Raw genomic sequence first — 20,234 nt, forward strand, 5'->3', positions numbered from 1 at the left:
TAACTTATAACACTATTGCGGGCTGTGTGAGTCATGTATGCTCAGGCACAGGAGCCCATTCATTCAAATTGGCTGCTGTGCCCCCATTTCCCGCAAGAAAAAGGTGCATACACCTTTTAAAAACACTGCCGCAGAGAGAGAAATGGTCTTTTTTGCCATGCAGCTTCCCTGCTGTTCCCGCGCCCACAAATGTGCTGCGGGCTGAGATGCTTAACCTCCTTAGCGGTTTTCCCGAGTGTAGACTGGGGTAAAATTTGAGTACCAAGAGCGGTAACCCCGAGTTACACTTGGGCTTACCATGCGGCGTTGCTCAGGGGGTCCCTGCAGCACTTACCTTGTCCTTCGCTCCCGCGATGTGTCCCCTGCAGCATCCCCGGCCATCTCCTCCGGCCGATGCCGGCATCCGGGTTCTGTGTTCCAGTCCCTGTGACGTCGGGACATACGGGCGCCGGAACCAGCGGGAAATTTGACATTTTTAAAAAATTTCATTTTTACTGTCATTGCTGTTTCAATGCATTTCACATATATTTTGTCCCTACTGCTTTGTCCTGTGCCCTGCCTGCATTTTGACTGTTCTTTCTGCCTGGAAACTTAGAAAAGTCCATGGCGTCCAAAAAGCGTCCCTTTACGTCAAAAGCGGTTTTAGAACAGCGATAGTAAATCAGAACCAATTACAGAATTGAGTGATAATGATTTGTGGGGAAATTCATCATCAGACACTGAAAACGATTTTGCGACTTTGCTCAGCGATGTGCGAATTTGCCTCTGTATTTCAAATTTCAGTGTTTTTGGTTTGATTATATTATTTAATTAAATTTATTATTATTGTATTATTATTTTTTATGATTATTTATTAAATTATCATTTATGATTTTGTGTTTCAAATTTTATCATACCCGGGATGTTTACTAGACTCTTGTTCATACAGATTTCAGTGAGTTATTCCTAAAAATTACAGCCTACAATAAAAAACTACATATTTCCATGCAAAAAAATGGTACCGCTTTCAGCACAAAAAATCGGAAAGAATCATACCGCCGAGGAGGTTAAGGAGTTCTATTCAAAATGGCAAGAGCAGCGTGATTTGGCAGGTGGTTGCGGGTACGGGAACAGATGCGATTTCTGCACCCCCAACCAGCCCATAGCCGGCGGCCATCTGTGAACCTAGCCTAAGGCCTCTTGAATACTGGGCATTTAGCCCTGGTGCATGAGACTGAAACTTTGATGTTTACATGCAGGTGACAGGTACAGACTCACCCTCCAGCCCTGCTGCCAGCAGCTTCTCAAACTCTATGAGAGACTAGATGGGGCTGCACAGTGGTACTTACATGTAGTGCAGTATGCACTCAGTGACAAATGCTTGGAATGCAAGCAGTCTGGGGACACAGACAGCAAAAAATATTGACAGAGGGTCTAACCCTTCCCATATCTATCCAAATTTTTTAATAAAAAGGTTTTGCTAATAGATTTACTAATTGTTGTATATCTTTCACTATAAACTATACTCTGACAACCAATAAAAAATGTTTTATTTTTTCAATTTGCAACACAAAACATTACATCCTAAAATCAGGTTGGTTGTTAAGACACTTCAAGGTTTTAACATCTCCATTGCAGAATTTGGTAACCCCCTTATATCAGCACATGCCCAACAGACTGGGAAACTGTACAAATCTTTTAGCTAGGTAGCCTAAGCTGAGATGAAATGTAGGCCTCCATGCTCCAATGTTTTGTAAACCCAATGCCAATATGCAATGTGACCATTTCCAAATGCATACAATAATATACCATTGTTTAATTTTCTCTGAATTGCACAGCAATGGAAAATGACGGGGAAGTCTATATTGAGTTGTACTTAAACTGCAGCCATTGCAAGTCTGGAAGTTGTAAGAAGGACAGTGAGAGGAGAGTGGTGTGTTTGTGCGAGGCTGGGACCATGCTGTCAGCTGATAACATCACCTGTGTAGGTAGGAAACTGTCCAACTTCTGTTTTCTGCAAATGTAATTGTATGAGGAAATAGCTATCAATTTGTTATAGATTTATTGGGATTTAGATTTATGCACTATAGCAAGAAAGAAACATATTCGTTTTTTAATTAAATGACCCAAGCATAAACGAAAATTTTTTGTGCGGATTCTATGGACAGCTTTTTAGATCTCTATGACCTATGAACGATTTGAGTCCACCTTTTGAAGGAAGTACTAATTCACAAATTGTGTCAGTCAATGCCCTCCTTCAACAGTGCATTACCATGATTAACCTTCAGCTGTTGGCTGTATGTCCATATATGGCAGCATGGAGGTGGGGTTTTACTCTGTATGTCCATATATGGCAGCATGGAGGTGGGGTTTTACTCTGTATGTCTATATATGGCAGCATGGAGGTGGGGTTTTACTCTGTATGTCCATATATGGCAGCATGGAGGTGGGGTTTACGCTATGCTGCAATGTATATGCGTCTATGTTTGGGGCTGTGAGCGCCCTCAATCGGGCACTGCCAGCACTGTGTGACTGTTCTGTCACTGATAGTTCCAAGTCACACAAAAACTATTCGCAGTTGGTAAGATGAATTTCCACCACACCAAAGTAAAGGGCCGGCAGAGTCAGTGCTAGGGGCTTACTACTAAAATGACAGGGATGAAAGCTTGTAAAGATCCATAAAAGAGGAGTCTGAAAGTTTGTTTTGCTCCTTGATTATGCTATGCAGAGACCATAATTTTTTTCTATTTATTCATAGGGGCATACAGTCCCTATAAACAGGAAACAAGATTGGTGCATTTCTGAAGTAGAATTCAGATTGTTATTGTAAATGCAAATAATGCTTACCTTGTTTTACATTTAATGTAGTTGCAAAATTCTGACATAAAAAATTAACAAAGCGTATCCTTCTATAATGTGTGCTTATCTCGGGCCAAAGCACTTAGTGACATTTCTGTCTGCTGCCTGCCTAACTGCTCTGCTATCTACATGAGTAATTTCTGACAGCTAATGCCCACTCCAAAGGATGAAGGGGGAACAGGGTATGGGAGCTCCAGCGCATAGCCTGTGATTGACAGCCTCAGCTGTGCAAGTTTGCCTACAAGTTTGTGTAGGGGGAAGAGGTGTGTCCCTTCCCTACACTCATGTCTCAGGTTACAATAGGCTCAATGCCCTATTCTTTGCAGTGTGTAACATCAGATCCCTGCTCCCGTCCTCTGGAGCTCAGAGATGCTGTGTAAAATGTGTGCTTTAGGTGGCTGTAGAGAAGAGATGGCTGCAGATAAACAGGTACAACTTATGTAGGAGTATTTGTTTCATCTCTGTGTATCACCTGAGTCCAGTCACTGCACTGGGTATATGTACGGTTTTACATCCGCTTTAAAATTACACAGAAATAAAAGGTAATGTACGTCACTGCTGTTCCTTTTTCTGTTATTTTTCTATATTCCAATGAAAATGAATGTAGTCCTAAAGATGATTTTTCCAGGTCATGTAACAAACACACATTTCAACCATATTAGATCTTAGTTCCAGAAACTCTCCTCTCATCTTCACACAAAATGCAAACCTGTCAGCCATTTAAACTTTAAAATGTAAATGCCCTTGCTAGGAACAGAAAGCACAGGGTCCCTGCTAGCCAGAAAATCTTCCTTGCGCCTCTATGAAATTGGCTATATTTTGTTAATAAAGCTTTAACTGGGATTATGCAAAAATCTGAATATTAATTCTCAAATGATTAAAACAGTTCAGTCTTGCTTTTCAAAGGTTTATATTTGCTCTTTTGCTGACCTGTGTGCCAACTCCTGAGAGTGCATAATGATGCAAAAATAGCAGAGCCTTTAGCTGAAGCTAAGCTCTAGGCAAATATAAAAAGTCAATGAATGGCCAATGAGCTATATATGCTTCACAACATTGTAAATACAACTAGTGTATATACCTGAATTTGATTTGGTATCAGTGTCTTGCAATGCTTGTACAACAGCACTCAGAATGGGAGAGGGAGGAAAAGCACTTGAGGCCAATTAGGTGCCCTGTATGCAGATATCCTGACAAAGTATGTGATGGCAGGAGGAGAGAGCAGAGAGGTGACCTAAATAGTCTTCTGCTACTCTTCAATATCCAATGAGAGGCTAGAAGCTGGGTCATTACGTAGCTTTTTTGCCACCACAGTAGAGAAAAGTCAGGTTTCCAACCTCAGTGTACTAACTGGCAGGGCTGTGTAAATCTCAGGAATGCATAGACCCAGATATAAACCCTTTCACATTGCTCCAATATATTTACTTGAGTAGCATATTTAGCTGTTTGCCAGGAGTTCAGCCTTACCAGGCATGCAGAAACAAATACAGGGTGACATTGTATGAGGACAGGCAGTGGAAAAGATAGCACCTGTCAAGTTTCAGGTGACCTCTGACCCCTGACACTCAAGCCGAAGTGTTAAGCTGAGACAAAGTAAATAAAGCAAAATAAGGGGAAAAATAAATATGCACGACTATTATTTCAAGACGTTTTTTACTGACTAAAAAAAGTCAGTTGCTACAAATACTGTACTGCTGGACACTAACCTGTCCAGGGATCCAGGATTGTTTTCTTCCAGGCCTGTTCTTCTCAGGTCTTCGAGTCCCCATCACTGGCATGTTAACTGAGCACTAGCCGCTCTGCGGTTTGTGAATGGTCCTGCAGCCTTCTGGGACCTATGATATGTTCCAGAAGGTTGCAAGGGTAGAACTTCCAACAGCATCGACTAGGTGATCCGATTGAAAGTGGGAGCAGGTACCTGTTGTTGGTTTTGATGTTCAAGTCAAACGTAAGTTTGACTCGAACATCACCGAACACACGAATGGTAAGGGCGTTCAATAGGTCATCCGCCGAGCACCCCACAATGCGTTGTGAGAGTCATGATAGGTCAGGTACAATGTTTTGGCCAATCACAGCACAATGCACTGTGAGAACCATGATTGGCCAAAGTCACATTGACTTTGGCCAATCATGGCTCACGGCTAAGTCCATACCCCACACTATATAAGGCTGCTTACACAGCAGCCTTGTGTAGTGTGTTGCTGGACACGGCCAAAGACAGAGGAGAGAATACTCTTCCCGAAAAAAATTTAAATAATTAATAATATTAACAAAACAAATAAAAAAAAAAAAAGCCCTTTAGGTCTGGTAAGAAGGTCATGAGGGACCCCACAGTAAAAGATATTTTTTGTTTAACAAGTGCATGAGGTTCCCCCTTACAAGCCATACCCCGCCCTTTAGGCCTGATAGAACTTTTAAGGGGAACCCCACCTCCCAAAAATGGGAGAAGAAAAGCTTGGGGTCCCTCCTAAATTCCTACCCGACCCTTGATCCGAGCACAGGCCTGGCAGAGCAGGAAGGGGGACAATCGAGTGCCCCCTTCCTCTCTGCGGCTTACCAAGCCATGCTGATGGGGACAAGGACCTCTTCCCCACAACCCTGGCCCGGTGGTTGTGGGGGTCTGTGGGGTTCCCCTTAAAAGTCCTAGCAGGCCTAAGGGGCTTGGTATGGCTTTTAGGGGGAATCCCTCACACTTTTCCCCCCATTGTTTGGAGGTGGGGTTCCCCTTAAATGTCCTACCAGGCCTAAAAGGCCAGGTAAGGCTTTTAAAAAAAAAATTTACTGTGGGGTCCCTCCTAACTTTCCTACCAGACCTAAAGGGTCTTTTTTTTTTTTTTTTATCAGTCCTGCTGCAGCAGGATCTATACATTGTAGAGATGTGCAGCTTTGCAAGTAATTTAACAGGACCCCCAGGCATGATATTTAAAGGAATTTTTATTTTTTTTTAGCTTTAAGCAGCTAAAAATTACTAGCAATGCAGTATTGTTTTGTGATGTATATTACACTATGTATTATGGTATTGTGCTAGCTGCTATGTTTTTTGACATCCAAAGGAGTCCTAGTGCATTTTTTTTTCCTGTTCTCAATGAAAAGTGACTGCCCCTTCAAAGCGGTACTTTTTGAAAAAAAATGTCTCACTGATTCTTGTCCCTCAGGGCAGTACCCAAGTCCCCATTCCCCCTTTATGGCCAATAAATTGCATATAAGCTGTCAAAATGGGCACTTTTGAATTTACAATTTCGAGTCTTGCATTGAGTTGCATTGAGTTCGATATTCGCAGTCGACAGTTCATTAGGTTTGAACATTTGACCGTGAACCAAACACAGGGGGTGTTCAGCCCATCACTGCCAGGTACCCTCTTCCTGCTCCCCCCCCAAAAAAAGCTGAGCTGCATTTTTACCCCCCACACAAACTTCTCTGCCTTGAAGGAAGGGAGGGGTAGAAAGAAGGAAGGGAGGGGTGGGTGGAAGGAAGGAAGTGGAGGGTGGATAGAAGGAAGGGTGGGTGGAAGGAAGGAGTGGATGGAAGGAAGGAAGGAGTGGATGGAAGGAAGGGAGGGGTGGGTGGAAGGAAGGGGTGGGTGGGTGTAAGGAAGGAAGGAAGAGGTGGATGGAAGAAAGGAAGAGAGAGGTGGGTAGAAAGAAGGGGTGGGTGGAATGAAGGAAGGGTGGGTTGAAGGAAGGGAGGGAGGGGTTGATGGAAGGAAGGAAGGGTGGGTGGTAGGAAGGAAGGAGTGAATGGAAGGAAGGGAGGGGTGAGTGGAAGGAAGGAAGGGGTGGATGGAAGGAACGGAGGGGTGGGTGGAAGGAAGTGGTGGATGGAAGGAAGGAAGGAAGGAAAGGAGGGGTGGGTGGAAGGAAGGGAGGGGTGGGTAGAAGGAAGTTGGTAGATGGAAGGAAGGGAGGGGTGGGTGGGTGGAAGGAAGAAAGGGAGGGCTGGGTAGAAGGAAGGGCTGGGTGGAAAGAAGGAAGGGTGGGGTGGGTGGAAGGGAGGGAGGGGTTGGTGAAAGGAAGGAAGGGTGGATGGAAGGAAGGAATTGAGGAAGGAAGGAATGAATGGAAGGAAGGAAGGGAGGGGTGGGTGGGTGGAAGGAAGGAAGCGTTGGTGGAAGGGTGGGGTGGGTGGAAGGAAGGAAGGGGTGGATGGAAGGAAGGAAGGGGTGGATGGAAGGAAGGAAGGGAGAGGTGGTGCGGAGGATGGAGGGAGGGGCTGGGCACTGAGAAGAACACAGCGGGGGCAGAAAGAAAACGGAACGATCTGTGCAGCGGTGTGGGCAGTGACAAGCAGCGATCTCCTGTATGACTTTCAATGAAGCACCTGGATGTTGCTTCTCCTCTCCCTCCCGCAGCTTCCAGCTGCTTCATTGAAAGCCGTACAGTAGATAGCTGCGTGTCACTGCCCCTCCCACACACCCCTAGTCCTGGCACTGCTTGCCCCCACCTTATTTCCACTTGCAGGTGAGTGGAAATTTCAAGGGCTGCAGGGATGGTTGGCAACACTCCTCTGGGTGGGGGGTTCAGACTATGCCCCTGTGCTTTAACAATGGTCAGATTCGTGTATAAGTTCATTCTTGATTGATTTTGGTAAAGGATACCTGAAGGGAAAAGAGCAAGTTCAAACTGATTTTACTATGGGAAATAAACAAAAATTGAACCCTAATAAGTTGAAAAAGTTATATAATACTAAGATAATAATTAATTAACCAAAACTTTCTTCAATATTGTTTCAGCTCCCAAAGGTCCTATTCCAGACAGGCAGCTTCCTCTTCCACTTATTCTTGCTGTCCTTATTGCTACAGTTATACTTGGCGTGATATTTGCCTGTGGAAGTCTCTCATTTGGTAAGTCTGCATTCACAGTACACATTATAGTAATAATTCAATATATATGTGGATACTTTTGTAATGTTTTTGTATTTAGAACTTTGGGGTTATAGCTAGTTAAAAAAAACATAAAACACAGAAGTGATTAATATTTTGTGTAAAAAGCTGTTAAGCAATGTATGCCATTTGTTTTTCATATCATAGTAGAAAAAGTGATCGTCCACGTGTGTTTTTAAGCTATAGAACCACTCTATAGCACCATGCCACTTGTTGGTGTTGTGGAGTAGTCAGTACTTCTTTTCATTGGATCCAACTCTGGACATACCTCAGTTCACCTATACGATGATCATAGCTGCCAACCCGAAAAAATACCCAAAATGCTCTGCTTTCCATGACGGCACCTACCATCTATTGGCTCCTCCATCTGACAGTTCTTAAATTTAAAAAGGGGTTGGACATTGCCGGGTGACCCCGCCCCCTTGGGACATCATCTGCTGGGGGCTTGCTGGGTACAAAACAAAATTAGTAACATAACAAAATTATCCGGGAAATTACACATATTTTGTTTTCTGCACATGCAGGGTAAAAACAGATTTGCATTAAAGTTTAGGTTTCTTTATCCATATGTTTGGCATAATGTTCCACTATATACAATTTTACTAAGCAATGTTTTTTTGAGAATCTATTGCAAATTTACATACCCAGAGATCCTGGCGGTAACAGCACTTCCTGTTTCAGGCTGACAACTTTAAACCACAGCCTTTCTATTAGCAGCAGTGTTACCAACCTGCCATGTTCTGTACTGTAAGCTCCTTCATTTGGCTGTTGGGCTGCCTATCTGGCTTTAAAGGATAGGCAGCCAAGTGGCCAACTCCGCAGACTGATAAACACTAATTACTGGGCAGTTGCTTTGCATTGTCATCCTGAAACAGGAAGCACTGTTACTGACAGAATCTCCAGATAAGAAAAGTTGCAATCAGGGGCGGACTGACAAGTCATAGGGCCCCCTGGGCAATCAGGGATCATGGGGCCCCTGTGTCCTCGCCCACACTCAAACCACACCCAAAAAAAGCCCAAAAAAGCCTATGAAAGGTTCCAGGAGCATCTCATAGGGCCCCCTACTGACCCCAGGCCCTCGAGCAGTGCCCAAGTGCCTGAATACTCAGTCCGCCCCTGATTGAAATACATTTTAAAAAACTGTATTTGCGTAAAGTAGTTGTAAAGGTAGAAGGTTATTTTAGCTTTATGTGTTCTATGCATGAAGGTAGAAAACCTTCTGTGTGCTGCTACCCCCACATTCCCCCCTAATACTCACCTGAGAACCCTCTTGATCCAGTGATGTGCACGAGAGCCTCAGCTGTCCCGGGACTCCCTCTCCTCATTGGCTAGGACAGCAGTGGGAGTCATTGGCTCCCACTGCTGTCAATCACAGCCAGTGAGCCAATGAGGAGAGAGCAAGGCGGAGCCAGGCCACGGCTCTATGTGTTCTGTGGATGCACATAGAGCAGGACTCGAAAATGAGCACACACCAGTTCCCCCACAGCAAGTATCTTGCTTTTGGTGGCACTGGTCAAGCCAGAGGAGCCAGAAGCACCAGCGGGGGACTGGAGAAGAGGTTCAGGGCTGCTCTGTGCAAAACCATTGCACAGAGCAGGCAAGTATAACATGTTTGTTATTTTTTTTTAAATCTGAATCTTTAATACCACTTTAAGAAAACTGTATACAGTAAAGCATGATGCCAAATATACTGCAAAAAAAAGAGATTTTGAGCTTACTTATACCTAAATACTGGCCTTGCCACTTACTCTCTCTCCGCCCATATGTGACAGTGAGGCGTGCCTGGGTTGCCTTTCAGTAAACACCTGCACTGTCACGGGAAGGAAGTCAAATGAGTCATATGCTCCCCCATACCTGGAAGTACCAGGTATGTCACTTTGATTTCCTGGGCAAAATGAGCAGCACAGAATCGCAGGGTCGGTAAGTACTGCATATGCAGTTGTGGGAACTGGCATTAAAGTAAACAAGTGTGTCTAGCTGTGAATGGTCACAGTGATCACATGCAAAGGCTGGGCCAATCACAGGCCATCTGTGTCATGTGATTAGCTATGGCCAATCACAGCTAATCACAACAAAAAAACCTGAATGAATCGATTTCATTCAGTTAAATGCTTGCTTATAGCAAAGAAAATCTTTTCTATAAGCAATCAAATTGTGTAAAAAAAAAAAAAACTGATCACTTCCCCAAAGTAGTACAATTTTACAGTACAAAGTAGTACAATTATACTGCTTTGAGCATAGTGTAATATGAAAAAAAATCTTTAAAAAAGAGAAAAAAATTTAATAACATTAAAACATTTTCAAAAATTAAAAAAAAATTTAATTTTTTTTTTTCGTACTGTCACCAGTCAGTGTCCTTGATCACCGCCGCACCAGTTATATGATGACACTATACTACACTGGTGACAGTGCATAAAAATAAATTTACCCAATTTTCGCTCTGTTAGTGGGGCAATGGCACTGGCCGATTTTTGTGGTTCCTCCCCATTTCGTTTATAGGGCATGTTGGAAAATATGTGAAAAAAGACCGATTTTCGGAATCATTGGTGGCACCATCAGATTACAGAATGAACAATGTTTTCGATTTTTGATCGAAAAATCATTCGGAATTCGACCCATGTATGGCCTGCTTTAATGAGCAGACATTTTGCTGACTTCCATCATCCAATCAAGTGCAAGAAAAAATGCTGTTTTTTCTATTTTCCTTGCAGATGATTGGGTATTCTTTGCAAGGTGAATCTTTACCTCATTTACTAAGCTGTGGAGCAATTGCACTTGTAGAGTGCATAGTCTATTTGCCTTTAGTAAATCACCCCCTCTGTTTGGTAAAAAAGCAAGCTTCACAGGGATCTAAGTACCCACAATCATTATCAGGGAATGTATTGGTAATATGGGTTTTCTAATGTCAGATGAATTGATACAAGCAGTGAAATTATTCAGTCAATATTTCTTCTAATGTATCTCAGACCCCTTCCTATACATTGATGTCCACTCCCCACTGATCACCATAATGAGGTTGGAATCTCTGGACTCATACAGAAACACTTGGTGTAGTGACTTGCTTTATCCCCCCATGATTGTTCCTGACACTCTGTCAATAATCATCATGATATAGATTCCTCCTCATTTCTTCTACGTATGTATTTCAGTGTAACTGAGATAGTAACAAGATCGATTCTCCCCTTGAGGTCAACATCAATACATTGAAAGAGATTATGTGAAGCATTTATAGAGAGGCTGGTATGTCTGAATCAATGTATCATATGGTACCATATTCAGAGCAACAGGCAAGACAATCAAGGCTAAACCCCAGGCAAACAGCTACATTCGCAGCAGAAATACATACTGTATATTTGAACTGTTTTACCTGACTGAGGAAATGAAATTCTGTCCCTCTAGTCCTGCTGGAGACAAAGCCAAATTGGTGGCCTAACTTTTCTCTGCTGCTGTAAAGCAATAACGGCTAGGTCATCCATCTGCCGCTAGTCTGTGACTGTAATGGAGAAGGAGCACAGCAACGTACCCTTCTTTTCACTCTGCTCTCTCCTTCTGTCAGCATTTCCCTTGTAACAACATGTGCATGCAATACACCTGGCTGGGTTCTACTGCTTACCCCCCAATCTTTCCTTCCCTATTCCAGCCAAAGTGCTGTTGTGCATGCGCAAGAGACTTCTACCAAGTCGAATTCAGAGACTCACTCATTAGTTGCATTTAAAAATAAAATGAATTATTTAACTGCAGAAGTGAGTGTTTTATATTTGCTTAGAGTTCAACATTAACTCACTATAATGTGTTTGACTGCAACTTAAAGCGGAGCTCCACCCAAAAGGGGAAGTTCCACTTTAAGCCTTAGTCCCCCGTTCCCCATTAAGGATTGGCACCTTTGGGGAGCGGGTACCCGAATTTGACAGGTACCTGCTCCCACTTCCGCTGCAATCACCTAGGCGAATGGAAGCGGAAGTTGTCCCTCCCCCGTAGTCTTCTGGGACACGTGACAGGTCCCAGAAGACTATGGGGCTATTCCCAAAGTGCAGCGCTTCTTGCGCACATGCAGTGGGCACCCGGCTGTGAAGCCGCAAGTTGTCACAGCCGGGTGCCCACACTGAAGATGCCAGCGCCAGGGAGAGAAGACGGCCAGTGAAACCAGCAAATGTGAGGACACTGCTGGACCAAGGGACAGGTAAGTGTCTGTATTTTAAAAGCCAGCAGCTAGAGTTTTTGTAGTTGCTGACTTTTATTTTTTTTCTCCAGGTGGAACTCTGCTTTAACACACATCCTATACCTCCTTTATATGCAAGGAGCGGACAGTCTGGAAAGTAGAGCTCTTTACAGGTGTACCGCTACCCCAGCAGCCAGGCGCAGTGTATTTCCGCAGCCAAACACACTAACACACACTTCAGCTCTTCAATGACCAGTCTAGGGGATGTTTTGTTTTGGAGTTTATTGTAGAACTGGGGATAGGGATGGGGAATTGTAGTAGAATACCCCAAATTGGAACTATTCACACTGAGGACATCTAGCTCATCTTTTAGGTGAACACTTTAGAAGTCTTGATTGAAAATAAAATAGCAAACTTCCCTTTGTCACATATTGCAGAAAGCAGTTTAGGAGTGAGCAAAGTCCCTTTAGCAGTAGTAGTAGTTACAGGGCTGAGCACCTCAACTATAAGCTAGTTACAACAGACTGCGACAGCCTAAAGGTAACGTAGCTGAGAAAAGACCTTTGCAGTATCAGCACTTGGACAATCTCTTCAAAACACCAGCCAGTGTTCCCTTTTTCCAGACCCATGTTGACTAGCAAACCCCAGAGGAGGTAGCAAGCACACAGCGTCCCCAAGTTCCTCAATGTCAGTACTCACAAGGTCCAAGGATAGAGTGGATGCCTCCTTCCAATCCTACAAGCAAAACCCTCCAGACAGACTATTGGCAGACAACTCCCCTCAGTCAGCTTACTGAAGAACCAGGGTCACTCTCTAGCTTCAGGCCCTCAGGTTGACCCACCTGAAGCCACATGGCAGCATGGACCAGGAGAGGCCAGTCTGGCTGGGTCAATCCACTCCCAGGAAAGACCCTGAACCCATGTGCTCTCAGAATATAAATACTACTCCCAGCATGCAATGGGACTGCCTTCCCCTGCAATTGGCCCGGGCTGTATCCATATTTATGCTGTTCATTTACCTCTCTGGTAAGCAGAGAAGCACAGCTATGCCTGATGTAACTATACACATCCTAGCACCTGACTAGAAGGGAGCTACACGAGTGAACATGACAATGGGGAGTGAGTGGGTTTCCTGAGGCTGCTGAATCAGTCACTGTGATTGGTTGTGAGAAGCTCAAGGAAGGGGTCTGGGGCTGTGGATCTGGAGGTGCAAGTAAAGAGGACAGGACATGTATGGCTGGCAGACGTGATGTACTTGCAGCTCTTACCCTAACATGGTTAATCCTAGTCTGCCCAAGTAAATGAAAAGTAATGAAGATCATTATGGCAATGCATCAGACTGAAACATCCAGGAAGTTCAAAGCGGAACTACACTGTATCTGAGCACCACAAAGCAAAAACGCTATTTAATTAATTTTTAATATTCAAAGCAAACTCCCCCATCCATCCACGTCTCCATATTTTATTTTGCTGAGAAATCACTTTGATAAACACCCCCGCCCTAGTATTTCTGGTTGTGGCCATCTTGAGTAAGGGCAGATGATTCATGTTGCATTGACTTCCTGGAATCCATCTGCCCTTAGTTCAGGCCAAGAAGGAGGGTGTGCTTAGCTGAGAAAACCCCTCTTCCCCTCCAGAAGACTCCTGGGATGTATGATATTGTTTGTCTAGGCAAGAAACAAGGAAGTAACTGAAGAAACGTAAAAAAATTGTTTAAAACAAGTAAATATGATATATGTTCCTATCTATTTACTAATTGTAGCAGCATAAGGATTTAAAATAGTCAATTTTGATTGAAAGAGTGAAGTTCAGCTAGGGAAACGCTCCCCAGAGTTATTTGTTTCTAGATTTGGTTGGGAAGGGGAAGTTCAGGCCTCAGTTATGTCTGTACTGACCCCAAGCATGGAGAGAAGAAACCATGGTGATTCCTTTTATACATGCTATGCCCCTATTTGGGTAAAAACTACAGCTAGAATGTGCTATTGGAGGAAGCAGTTTTTTAAACTGCAGATACCAGCGAACAAGATAAAGCTGGAAGCTGATTGGCTGCCATGCACAGCAGCTCCAGATTCTGTGTGCTCCAGCCTTAGTAAATTCCCCCCAGTGAGTCTGTTGTCAACATCCTATGCACCTCCTTCCCCTTACAGGTATTTTACTGAATTCAGCCAAAAACCCCTAAGGGCCAGTTCACACTATAGAAACAAAGTCCAGATGTGTTCTGGATGCGTTTCTGTATGCCCATTTTTTACATGTTTTTGGCGCATTCCTACTTAGGTGAGGGTGCTCTACCCTAGACCGCTGTGGTTCATCGCCTGCTCAGAGCTGGCATTATCAATGGGCATCATCACATGTGCAGTTCATTTTAGGGATGCAGTTACAGCCCATTGCCTAGCAACAGTGACCATCTTCCCTTGCCACCCATTACCTCCATGTGTATAAATTGCTGGGACTGATGGGTGCTGTGCGTACCATGTCTTGCAGCTGTTTCAGCCTTGTTCTTGCTGCCTATCAGGTACCTCCTACTTTTGGACTGCTATGGCATTCTTCACCTGTCACTGTCTGTTGCTTCAATGGTTAAACACCGTTGTTATGATTTTGTAGATGTGCCACAGCCATGAAGCAACCATCAGAGTCCAAGGCAGTGAAGTACATGGATTCCAGGTGGGAGTGTATGCTTCCTCCTGTTACCTGCACAGTGATTTCGATAAAAGAGTGCTGGTGTCTTCCATACACATCTGTTGTATGGCTTTAGGACATAAAGCCGGTGTCTAAACATTCTGATCTATCTCCGACCTAGAAGGATCACCTCTTTGTCTCACTGCATTGACTGTTCAAGAGGTTCCTGAAGGCATGACTCCTCCTCCTCCTCACATAGACATTCAAGGTCAAGATATGATTACCACCATTCCAGCAGGCAGAGGGGAGTTTGTTTGGCTTGTGGAGCTGTAGTGCCATCTGGCAGGCTCCTTTGTCAATTGACATATTATCAGAAAGAATATCAGAAATACTGTAAGTGCCTTCTCTTCTAAGGAACCTGCTCTTTCAGGACAGAGTAGTGTGACATCCAGCTTCACAATATTTGCCTAAGGTGGCAATGCCTACTCAACAAAATTGGAGATCATTGCTTCCTAGATTCCCACCGGAAAATGATGAGGTTGGTAATCCTCTGGACCTGGTCTTGTGGTTTGCACCATGAGGAGGGGGAGATAAAAAAACTGGGCTTATGCTTATATTTGTTCACAATTGTGACTAAGAAGCCCAGTGAGAACAGCACTTTTATTTGAGTGGATTTTTCTTCATCTTTCTTGGGAGCAATGGATCCTGAGTTTACCCATTCATCAGGATTGTCCTATCTACATTTGTTTCAACGCACTGCACATTCATCCAACCTCCAGAGCAGAGAAGTATAACATTTTGCTGTTCCTGAAGAAGCAGGCTTTGCCCTGTGAAACGCGTTGAAGCAATGAATATGATGACTCCTTTTGGATGACCTACTTAGAGGTTATTTTATTCTCCATATGTCTGAACTGGAGATATAAATTGGGCAGGTCAATTTGTCTGTGTTTACATGATGTTGAGTATAATGTGCAATTTACGTATTGAGGTATTTAACTTTTTTACGATGGAATAAAAAGAAACAAACTTTTTATTTACATATAAGTGTTGTGGTACATTTAAAGTCCTGTTTCGTTCGTTTCTTGTAGAAATTGTTTAAATTTATTTTCGATGGATATTATTTCTAAGTTTGGGCATTCTTGTGTATTTTTGTCAACCACTATTTAGTGAATGTAGCAACCTCTTCAGCTACTTCTTTTTGAACCTCTTTTAAAACCTCAGCTTGTGCTACCTCTTAAACATAACTATTTAACATATTTAGTATGGAATTGGTTTTCTTTTCTTCCTCCCTCTGGTGCTTTCGCTTGCTACATCCCATAGTATGCCGACATGAAGTGGCCAGGAATACAGCAAGTTGTTTTCTGACACTTACCATAGTTTTCCTTTCCTGGCCTATCTTCATTTTCGCATATGTTCTTGTCTTCGTCTGTTGTAAGGATGTTGGAACACAAGTGGGGACATGTCTGTCCTTTTTATTAGACTAGTCATGGGTGGTTCTATGGAGTCAAGGAAGGAGTCGCGTAGTATGCTGACATGAAAAGAGGCCCAGAAGAGAAAATTATGACAAGTAGCTAAAAAACTTTTCCATAATTTGTAAATGTGCAGTTTTATCCTTTTCTATTGCAGTTTACCACCGCAAGAAGAAGCAGCTGGAGGGTGCGCGGGTGAGATTGCAGAGCACCGAGTACAAACTTAGTAAAATCCGTAGTTCCATTATCATGACCGATTACAATCCAAATTACTGCTTTGCTGGGAAAGGAGCTGGGCTAAGTGAACTGAAAGAAGTTCCTCGGAAAAATATCACTTTACTAAGGTAAGAGAAATTGTTGGCAGCACAGTTTACAAGGGGCAGAACTAGAGAATATTCTATTGCATCATGGGAAAATAGTCCTTTTTACTTTACTGTTATCTACTCAGCAGTTACATGCATGTGCTTATTTTAAGATTATTCTACATGCCCCTTTCCTCCACTATAAATATCTAGATACACAGTTGAATACAAATAGGCTTACTGTTTAAATATATAGAAAGTGCAGCTCTAAAATAAGTAAATGATATTATAGTGAAAATAAAGTGCAAAGTCAATCTGAAAAAAAATAAAAAATTGATCAGCAGAACAGTCAAGTGCAGAATATAAAAATCAAATATAAAAAATGTTCAATAAATCATTCAATAAATGTGAAACGGTAAAGTGCAGCATAAAGTGAGAATATATAAAGTACATAAAATATCAGTGGAGTAAGAGCTATAAATTGTCCGTAAGGATATAAGTACGGCAATCACGGTGAAATTTTGTGAAGTGCTCCAATAGGGAATCCACCACCTCTGTCAGATGTACACTCACCAGACATCTACTGGTAAACAGCATGTAAGCAGATCTCATCTGGGTACAGGTAACAGCAATGAAGCCTCTTCAAGGGATGCTCAGCCAAGGGCAAAAAACGCAGGTGGACCCTCTCCTATGAGGAATAGCTCACCACAGGAGGAAAGATGGCCGCCGTTCCGACCTTCGGCAACAGCGGCGTGATGTCAGCAAGTGCGGCTCCACCTAATTTGTTTTGTGCGCATGCATGTCTTCAGGGGTACGTACCTCTGACAGTACCCCTGAAGACGTGCCTGCGCATGAAATGCTGCACTTTCTATATATTTATCTATAAGGAGTTGTTACCTATACCGTGGTGCTAGCTGCTTTATAGTTCTAGCGCTTGCCTACATTTGATATATATTTAGTCTAACTGTTTAACCTGGCAAAAGATTTTGTAACTTTTTTCTACCAGTCTTGTTATTCACACACCCCTGCCACACAGCAGAGCCAGAAAGATCACTTTACTGCCTTTAAGCTTGGCTTTACTATTTCTGGTTCAGCTTTACTTCTTATTGGATCTCTTCCTGCTGGAGATTATGATGATGATTTATTTTTCAGTGAGCAAGCAGAAAATTAAGTGACTTAGGAAACTGCATCATTGAACAAGGAGTATGACACAGCTATTAATTGTCCCTTATTTGGACTGTTCAGTGTGGAGGGAAGGTAAAAAAAATATATATAGGATGACCTTCTGAACTAAGAAAGTTGACACTTTGCTATGTGACAGGAGTCAAGCTAGCAATCTGGCTGATCTGGCACCAAGTGCTACAATGAGCAGGCACTGGAAGTGTCAAGTGTTCCACCATTCTCAGAAGTAGTGGTGTAACTACAGTACCTCCTAGTCAGCTAGGGGGAGCTCTAGTTCAATTGTCATTGAGGAGGACTGAGTAGCAGTCTGGAAGTGATAGCCAGATGGATCAAATTGCAGTCAGAGATGAGAGGCTCTCAGACCAGCTTTCTGGAATTTCCCCCTGCTCTAGAACTTTGGGGAAAGGTCTAGAAGCAGTGGGTGTATTTGAGGAGTGGTTGGTCTGTACTCTTAGATGAAGATGATCCTGGCCTATCCCCCACAGGAGGCCTGGCAGGGGGGTAGGACAGCCTTTAAGAGTAACTGAGCCTGCTCAGCAGCAGGAGAGTTTGGGTGGAAGATTGAGAGGATGTGAGGCTGGAAGAAGGAGCCTGTGAGGGGGGCCAGATGGAGAGGGGCTCACCTACTGGCAGAGGACATTGGAAGTTGGAAAACTCAGGACTTCACCAGCCCCCTGAGAGAGGAAAACCTGTGAGGCAGGGAAGGAGCGGCCCAGCAAAAAAGGCCTAATAGCAGCAACTGACCCATCAGCAACACAGGAGAAGGACTGAGTGAGCAGACCTACACCCTCTGGGCCAGATAGGGGAAGGAGCACTCTCGTGGGAAACCATATAAGCCACCACCTGTCTCTTAAAGTGACAGGCACTGGATCCCCTGCTCATGGATTCCTCCTGGCAGCTGGATAAAGGAATATCTAGGGTCTGGGGTTGTACAACAGGAGATGCTGGCTAGGTCTCCACAAAGAGGATCTTTGTGTAAAGACTTGTACATACTTCAGGAAGCTGTCCACGCTTTCTCAGTTCTCTTGGGCATCCCGTACACCCCTTACGCCATCCAAGTTCTAAATCTCCCCCATAAAATTTAAAAACAAGCTTAAGGACTGGTCCCTGACTCCTGAATGCAAGTGGATGTGAATATGCGTGTGGCCTAGGTGTACAGGACTATACAGGGACCCCAAACATCAGCAACTCCTAAGAGGGTAGTGCTACGCTGGGTATTCCTCTGGGCTCTGGCAGGGGATCAGGGTTGCACAAAGAAGGTAAGTAATAGCTCCTTAAGGTCCCTACAGTTAAGTGAACCTGTCAGTTTACGCAAACTCACTTTAAATGATAGAGGAACAATCCCATTAGAGTTTGGATTTATCTTTGTACATTCTGAAATTTGAAGACATAAATGGGTAATTATTTACAACCTTACCTTACATTTCAGGATCCATGCTACTGGCACTAGTATAAATCTTTGCAGACATTTGCACACTCTAAGCCCTGCATCCATTAAGCACAGGAATGTACAGTCAGGGATATTTATGATGACATACCCTTACAGGAGATAATAGTTCTTTGCTAGAGATAATTTTATACAGATCAACAAATCATTGTAAGGTCTCTTTTTCCCTTTCACAAATGACCCCTATAATAACAAAGTCATGAGCTGGAAAGGTGAGAAACTGGGTCACTTTGTCAGTTAACCAGTTTATGTCTAGCAGCTTTACCCCCGTGTGACCAAAGCAGTTTCCATGTTTTGGATATATATCAGCTCACAGTTATTTATTTTTTTAACCTACCTCATCCTGGTGCTTTACACTGATATGCTTTCTTTAACCATTTTTTACTGTGACCCGGTTGGCTTTCACAGTAATGATTTTGTATAGATGACCAGAAGGTATACAGATTGGCTCCTGACATTTACTATAGGATATATCTGTTTAGTAAGGTTATGATTGCTTGTAAGCAAATACAAAATATAAAAGTGAAAGACGTGGGATTATTCATTATAGTGGTTTATTGTGGGTTTTCTTGAAGTATTCCGATTTACAAACCTGAATATAAAATTCAGAGAAAATGCAAATCTTTCTCTGATCTCTTTTTCTCACTAGAGCCCTCGGTCATGGCGCCTTTGGTGAGGTTTATGAAGGTCTAGTGGTTGGCATTTCTGGAGACCCCAATCCTCTGCAAGTAGCCATTAAGGTTAGTACATAGAAAGGCAGGTAAATCAAGTAAAACATACATAGTACTCTATGGATCACCTAGCTCTCTTTGTTTGGCTGCAAAAAAACCTGAAGAAAAAACTTGGCGCCGTTAGCATGTTTTTGAAGTTGTTCTACTCTGTTAACAGTTGTTAAAAATATCAAAATGCTTTTATCACAGAGTTAGGGCTAATTTAGACATGTGGTTGGGTGGGCAGTAAAAACATGCAGTTGAGATGTGTTTTCCTGCCCCCCTTAAGCTGCATTCAAGTGGTGCAATACACACTGCGTTAAAACAGACGGTAAGGAGGAAACATATTGTCAAACATCTTTGAAAAGCTTCCTGGTGGGCAGGGGAGAGGGGTGTACTGAGCCCTAAGCACTGTGAGATGGGGAAACAGCTCTCATTGTTTTTATCCACTGTTTGTGTGCAGTAAATTATTGTGTGGAGTAAATTAAATGTTCGGGACTGACATTCTGCGCTTTGGCCACAAGATGCCACTGTTTTCCTAACACAGCCTCAGGATGCATAGATATTTCTATATTCATGAAGAGGTGGGGTTTTCACACAGAGTTGAGAGAACAGGAAGGAGGGGAGAGATAGCAG

At 43.2% G+C, this 20,234-nt stretch overlaps 1 protein-coding gene across 1 annotated transcript in view; it reads left to right on the top strand.

The window, feature by feature from the left end:
* LTK (leukocyte receptor tyrosine kinase) overlaps nt 1-20,234 on the top strand; it is a 303,135-nt gene that overhangs the window by 251,127 nt on the left and 31,774 nt on the right. The window contains exons 18-21 of the mRNA XM_089686923.1: nt 1,818-1,967; nt 7,565-7,675; nt 16,115-16,301; nt 19,538-19,628. Of these exons, the coding sequence (XP_089543049.1) occupies nt 1,818-1,967; nt 7,565-7,675; nt 16,115-16,301; nt 19,538-19,628 (539 nt within the window). The remainder of the gene's footprint in view (nt 1-1,817; nt 1,968-7,564; nt 7,676-16,114; nt 16,302-19,537; nt 19,629-20,234) is intronic.

The sequence above is a fragment of the Staurois parvus genome, unplaced genomic scaffold (genome assembly GCF_062004578.1).
Source record: "Staurois parvus isolate SC_StPar_1 unplaced genomic scaffold, SC_StPar_1.0 ptg000414l, whole genome shotgun sequence".
Lineage (NCBI taxonomy): Eukaryota > Metazoa > Chordata > Amphibia > Anura > Ranidae > Staurois > Staurois parvus.